Source organism: Engraulis encrasicolus, chromosome 10, assembly GCF_034702125.1.
Source record: "Engraulis encrasicolus isolate BLACKSEA-1 chromosome 10, IST_EnEncr_1.0, whole genome shotgun sequence".
Lineage (NCBI taxonomy): Eukaryota > Metazoa > Chordata > Actinopteri > Clupeiformes > Engraulidae > Engraulis > Engraulis encrasicolus.
In genome coordinates, this window is record NC_085866.1 from 52,081,130 (window position 1) to 52,088,629 (window position 7,500).

The 7,500-nt window shown below is 45.3% G+C and overlaps 1 protein-coding gene across 2 annotated transcripts in view; it reads left to right on the forward strand.

Moving 5' to 3' along the window:
• LOC134457327 (probable phospholipid-transporting ATPase IIA) overlaps nucleotides 1–7,500 on the forward strand; it is a 75,126-nt gene that overhangs the window by 27,236 nt on the left and 40,390 nt on the right. For both annotated transcript variants that reach the window (XM_063209288.1, XM_063209289.1), the window contains exons 14-17: nucleotides 969–1,178; nucleotides 4,817–4,978; nucleotides 5,713–5,805; nucleotides 6,228–6,311. In XM_063209288.1, coding sequence (XP_063065358.1) covers nucleotides 969–1,178; nucleotides 4,817–4,978; nucleotides 5,713–5,805; nucleotides 6,228–6,311 — 549 coding nt within the window. The remainder of the gene's footprint in view (nucleotides 1–968; nucleotides 1,179–4,816; nucleotides 4,979–5,712; nucleotides 5,806–6,227; nucleotides 6,312–7,500) is intronic.

Here is a 7,500-nt window from a genome sequence, read left to right on the forward strand (position 1 = left end):
AAACTTGACAAATCATATGGCCCCATTCATTTAAGAGAAACTGTTGGAGCCAAAAAAAAAACCCAAAAAATGGTGTGCCTTTAACATCTTTGTTTTTGTCTGGTTATTATTAACTCTCTGCAGTTATCCTCATGTAGGCACTGGAATAGAACCTGTGGACATCAAAACCTACAGGCCAATCTAACAAAAAAATCTTACCCACGTTTAGCACTAACATTTTCAACAGCGCCGTAAGCAAAGTACAAAAAGCTCCTTTGACCACTATCATCTATCTGGTTTGTCTGTCTGGTGTATATATATATATATATATGGGCTTTTTTCGCCTCTATTCCAGATAGGACAGTGAAGAGCGACAGGAAGCGAATGTGGAGAGAGAGACGTGGTAGGGTTGGCAAATGACACAGGCCGGACTCGAACCCTGGGTGCAACCCTTAGGAATGCAAGCCCAAATGTGGGGGGCTTATCGCGCTGCGCCACGATGCATATACTATATTAACCTTAACTTTGGTTCTTCTACTTATCTACTGTCTTCTTCTCATCTTCCTCTCATCTATTGTCTACCAAACTGGCATCATGTAAAGGCGTGTATATCTCATGCCAGTGCATTTCCCAACGCCGAAGAAAAGCACTTTTGTCATGTGACCAGGTTTGCGTAGTTTTCCCACTGTGTCATTGGATTACTGTTGTAACGGCGAATTTCTGTTACTAAACATGAAAATGGTCTGCTGTGCCCTGACCAAAACCATGCCTAACCGGTCAGTAAAGCGATGTTTCTGCTGCTTTACGTTTGCCAAGAACAGTGAAACAAGCAAGGGAATTGGCAAATTTGGCCTAAACCTAAACCTAACCTGTCACAGGGTGTTGTGGAGTAACAGTCAACATGCAAAGGTGTCATGCAAAAATGTGTTGGATGGTTCAAATCAGCATGCTATCTCACATACTTTAATGAGGCCATGTTGTGTCTACAGCCTTCTCATGACCTCCCGACCTCCCGTGTCCCGGCGGCCACCAAGGTGCGCAAGACCATCAGCAGCCGCGTGCACGAGGCTGTGAAGGCCATCGCCCTGGTGCACAACGTCACCCCCGTCTACGAGGCCAACGGAGTCACCGACCAGGCCGAGGCAGAACAACACTACGAGGACACCTGCAGAGTCTACCAGGCATCCAGCCCCGATGAGGTCTGTAGACAACGCACACACGCACGCACGCACGCACGCACACGCACACGCACACGCACACGCACACGTACACGTACACGCACACGTACACACACACACACACACACACACACACACACACACACACACACACACAGCCCCACCTTATAGGACAACTGATTTATTTTCAACATTAAGCCCCTTTTCTGAGTTGTCGAAATACTTTCAAAATCTAAATCAGCCCAAAAAACGGGGAGCGTAGCAAGCATTAAAACAAACGGTGAGTGGGGTTCTATAACATTGCAGACCACACACACACACACGCACACACAGGCTGTTTTATACTTTTCATATATCATGTCAACATTTTAAGACATTTTAGTTAGTTTTTAGTTAGTTTGCTTTTTGACTGAAAACTCATTGCTGAAATGGAATTTGATCCATCTCTGAATACACTATAAAAAAACCCTGAAACTTTAGTAGGTACACTTGATTTAGTGATGGTGGAAGGTGTGGCTTTCCACATAGTTTAATAAATTATTCACTCACAAGAGAAAGGCGTTTCTCTCTCCCACGTTCACACACACACACACACACACACACACACACACACACACACACACACACACACACACACACACACACACACACACACACACACACACACACACACACACACACACACACACACACACACACACACACACACACACACACACTTGGTCTGACTAATAACGCATAGCCTTGATGTGTCCTCTTGCTTTTAGGTAGAGGAAGTAGCCTTGATATATGTCCCTGCTTTATAGGCTGGATTTCCTCAACGCCCCTGTGAAGTAGCTCTCTCACTTCCACTCCCCCAAACGGACACTTGGCTTTCTCACCCCCGCTGCCCCAAAGGCCCAAAGCCCCCACCTCTAATGAACTCTATCCGTTCATCCTTAACACACTCGTGCACACACACAGGAACGCACACATTCTGACACAGAAACACATACACACACTGTGCATGCATGTGGACACACACACAGCAGCACACACACAGATCCAAATAATGGTTGAAACAAATTTCATAGTAGTCGGTAAGAACTGATCAGAATCATAGAGTCCTGTTCCGCACACACACACACACACACACACACACACACACACACACACACACAGACACACACACACACACACACACACACACATACACACACACACACACACACACACACACACACACACACACACACACACACACACACACACACACACACACACACACACACCACAATTTGTTCATGCATGTACACCACAACACACACACAGTAAATACACCAACACGATCCAATGTTTTCTTTTAAATCATGCTATCAATTGTCTCTATCTCTATTTGCAGCCATGTGTACATGGACAGCAGGCTGTACTGCACATAATAGACACTAGACTATGTAAGCCAAAGTACACACAACGCACATGAAAACTGCTAGCGTGAGGGTAAAAGTGAGTTCCTGAAAATCTCTCCTACTGCTCTTCTCTACAGCACTTATGCTTATCAGCATCATCTGATTCTGAGCCAAATTTCAGTTGCCATTCGATAGCGGTAGCAGGAAGTCTAAATATAACTGCCTGTGGACTTGACTGTTGGTGTGTAGGTGATGCCAGTTAGCAGCAGGTGGGAAGGAACTGGTTTTCTGTTGTCTGTAACTTTTTCAACCCATATTTTGTCATGCATTTTGGTACATCAACACTTGCACTTTTAACTTCACTTTGCAATGCATGTAGGCCCATATCTTTATGTTTCTATACCGTTTAAGTGGTAGTGTGTTTTGAATTGGGAACCCCTGGATGACTAGTGAAATGCTACGCCTACGGCACATGCTAATGGGGAAAAAATACAATTATTAAAATAAAAAGAGGGAGGGAGGTGAAGGTTGCTTGGGACTTGGGACTTGGAGGTCATCCCAAAACAAGTGAAGCTATTTCTAGATGGGATGTGTAAAGTTGTGTGTGGCGGCCGTCCGGCATGTGACTGACCCATGTTAAGGTTTTCACTCACTCAGGTTGTGTGGCGCGCTACTCCAGAGCATGATGCCAAACAGGAGTAGGCCATGTGTATCACTAGGGGTGCGCGAGCACACCTCAGGGGGTATGTGGAAAAAAATGTAATGATTTAGTATAGTAATGCAGCATATAGTCACACTGGGATAGAGATAGTGAGGGGGTATTCATTATCTGACAAGAAGCCGTAGGGGGTACGCAAGACAAAACACTACTCAAGTCAAGTCAAGTCAGGTCAGCGTTTATTGTCACTTTCATCATATGCACAAGACATACAAGGAAAAATGAAATTGCGTTTTCTCTCTATACCATGCCAGGACAAGACATATACAAACTGACATAAAATGCAGACAGGACAGGTAACAGTGATGGACTGGTAACAATGGACAATAATAAATACAGTACAAATGAACATTTAACATTGAACATTTAACATTGAACACTTAACATATGTGTGTGTGTGTGTGTGTGTGTGTGTGTGTGTGTGTGTGTGTGTGTGTGTGTGTGTGTGTGTGTGTGTGTGTGTGTGTGTGTGCGCGCGCTCTTGTGTGTGTGTGTGTGTCTGCGCTCTTGTGTGTGTGTGTGTGTCTGCGCTCTTGTGTGTGTGTGTGTGTGTGTGTGTGTGTGTGCGTGCGTGCGTGCGTGCGTGTGTGTGTGCGTGTGTTCTTGTGGGTGCAGGTACAGTCCAATAGAGGAATACAAAATGTCAAACTGTGCCGCCGTCCAACATGGTCCATTGTAGTCCAGTGGTCTAGAGTAGCATGGGAGTAATTTGTTTATGATAAAGTTGTCACACATACTGTATGTGACACAAGGATACTGTGTTTAATAAAGCCAGGCAGTGCCAGGCATGTTTTTTCAAACAGAGTTCAGACAGAAAATAGACTTTATTAAAACTCAGTTGTATCTGTGATTGAATCCTCTTCCTCTTCATATAAAGAAAGTACATAAAATCTTACTTATCATTGACTTTTATCGCTACCATTTATTTACTGCACTATTTCAACTTCTATGTTGGCCAAATCTTTAAAACCAAGTCTATGTGTGTCTCATACAAAGTATATTAAGGCACTTTTTTTCATTTGTAGGGGAGCATTAACCTAGCCTCGCGAGCCATCCTACGTACTTCCGCCAAAGGATTGGCTCCACTACGGTAGTCTGGCCTTGCTCTTCTGTGGAGTGTCCAGATCGGTGGGATTTTGATCGCAACGCCCCCCATCTAATCTAATCAGAAAACAGCCAATAAGCGAATAAGCGCCCCACGTGGAGGAGAAAGGGGGAGGATGCTTGTGAGTGACGATGACGAAAACGTCTGCGCCAATGGCTCTGGTCTGCGCTATGTTGTTGTTGAGTAACTGTCGGCGATTGGGTGAGAGCTGTCCAATCATTTCAAACCATAACTGAGTGCAAACTTCCCGCTTCCTGCAATCGCGTCAGATCACACAACTTCCAGACCATAAATGAAATGAAATGGTAGTATTATGGGATGGTCAGGACCAGGCTAGCATTAATCTCTCTGAGCATAGCATAGATTTGGACTACAAAGGACATTTGCATTGGACAAAAGTACATTTCATCACTATTTATTGTCTGTGTGCGTCTGTGTACTTTCCCAGGTCTCCCTGGTGCAGTGGACAGAGAGTGTGGGCCTGACTCTGGTTGGCCGTGACCAGTCCTCCATGCAACTGAGGACACCTAGTGGACAGATCCTGAACTTCACCATCCTGCAGATCTTCCCCTTCACCTATGAGAGCAAGCGCATGGGCATCATTGTGCGGGTAAGAAACACTAGCTTCCACTTCTGTACCGTGTGGCTGTGACGGCTTGTGTCCTATGTGACGAACGTCTGGCCCTTACATATTGGAGAACACGTTGTTGACAAATAAACACACTGGGGAGTGACATTTGGTTGAAGGTTTTAAGTCCATCAAATGAAATGGGAGCAATTAATCATTCTTTAATGTAAGGGTACAGTCATGCACATAGACACAGACACACAGAAGCGCACACACATGGCCCATTTGGGTTCTAGTCTCATGAGGGCATCTGAGAAAGTGTTCACCCCGGTGTGAACTGGATGACTAACCCCAAAGCGCGGGCCGTGGCGCTCTGCTGTTATTGGCCGAGCTCCGAGCAGCAAGCAGGAAGCCAGACATGGACTGCTGTTTCCTCTCCCGCTGCACTGCTGCCCCTTAAACACCTTCATGAACTCAAGAAAGCGCCCAAAATAATCTCTCTTCATCTCTCTCTCTACATGTATGTCTTTCCCCTCTTCTTCCGCCCTCGTCTCCCCCTCCCCCCCATTATTTTCCCTCCTTCCTCCCTCCCTCTCTTTCTTCCCCCTCTCCTTCTCACCCGATCTCTCTCGCTTCCCCCCTCCTCCTCTCTCTCTCTCTCTCTCTCTCTCTCATGGTGGCGTGAGGGCAGTACATAAGTCATGCGTGTTGGATTGGCCTGATGGGGTAATTAACACTGCACTGGTGTCTGTTTTGTGTTGTGCTTTTTCCTCCAGGATGAGTCCTCTGGAGAGATCACGTTTTACATGAAGGGGGCGGATGTGGTGATGGCCGGCATTGTCCAGTACAATGATTGGCTGGAGGAGGAGGTATTTATCCCCAAAACTCCAAAGCTGATTGGATAAATATTTTGTCTCCGTGGCAACCGAGTGAAACCAAGCCTCAAAGGATTCGGGTGTTTCTTGAAAAGTTCTCATCAGTCTTGCTCAACAGCGAGTTACAATGTTTTTTGTCTGTTTGCGAATGTTTTCATTATAAAGTTATTTTTGATATTGTTCAACCAAATAATCTGATTTAACAACTAAATGTAAAACAGCTACTGTAGCCCACAGACTGACTACATTGAGGACCACTTTCACATTTGAATTTTTCTTCAATATTTATAGCAATAAATTAATAAATATAATGAGATTCATTGTAAGACATTTGATGAGTCCTCATGTGTGGTGAAGCACTGTGTATGTCCTGCACGTCTCCTGCATAACTCATTTGTGTCCTCCTCTTGCATTAGTGTGGCAACATGGCCAGAGAAGGACTGAGGGTGCTAGTGGTGGCTAAGAAGTCCCTGACCGAGGAACAGTACCAGGACTTTGAGGTATGTCACTGCTCCATATCTCTGCACTGCCCTCACTCAAATCCAGGGCTTTTTCTGAACAGGGAAATAGGGGCGCTCCACCCTCATACCTCCGCGGGTGCATCCTCATACTTCTTTTTTGTAAATATATAAATTACTTTTTTCAATCACGGGGGGGACACCCCCCCGCAACCTGCCATGATGCTCCCTCATGCCAAAAATTCCTAGAAAAAGCCCTGAAATCCATTCATACAGCATTCATACTTGAACATCCTCACTGGTCAAGGCCTTGGTACTCAAACGATTGTTACAGTAGGAATCTAGGGTGAGGAACCTTTTTCATTTGAGGGTGAAGTTCTCCAAGGGCCGTACTATGAACACACACCCCTGCACTTTAGGCCTACGTATATTGAAGGCGGCCAGCCTTCCAACAGACCCCACCTTTACTAGGTTTCCTGAACATATAACTTTATTGTAAGTTGTAATTGTAAGTGCAAATGTAATTTCTAAGATTTCTTTACAAAACATGGCGTATTTAATGTGAAACTGCATAACATTAAAATTATATTGGGGGCTGGATAAGACTCCCTCAAGGGCCATAAACGGCCCTCGAGACATAGGTTCCCCACTCTTGATTTAACCCCAAAGACACAACTCCTATTTTTCAAGTTTTCTTTCTGTAGCCAGAATGGCAATGAACAATTTGCAATGTGTTGGTAAACAGCAAAGAACATAATGTTCCACTGGTGGAAGGTTGAGCACTGACGAGCTCCAGGTAGTCATGGTAAAATGAACAGGATTTGCCTCGAGAGAAAAAAAACACACAACACACACAGAGATGTCCTTGACATGGCGGAGCACGTGTGGTGGCATTTGGTAAAGTCATCAGGACCAGGGAAGAGAAGCGGCAGGCAGAGAGGAAATGATGGCTTTGAGGACAAGTTGTCATCCGTCTGTGGGTTTGTCTACGAAGGACGGCACACAGCCACACGAAAGGGCAGCGTCTTAAAGTGGAGCTCCACACGCCCACTACGAACCCACCACCACACCATCTTGGAGCTAAACCCACTACCAACCCACCACTATGCCATCTTGGAGACTTAATGGAACACAGAGCTAGAGAAGAGCAGGTTTTTGTCACTCGTTTAGTTAAGGGAATGAGGGCCTGAGCTATTCTAAAAGCTCAGGGTTAAACCAGGTCTATTCCACT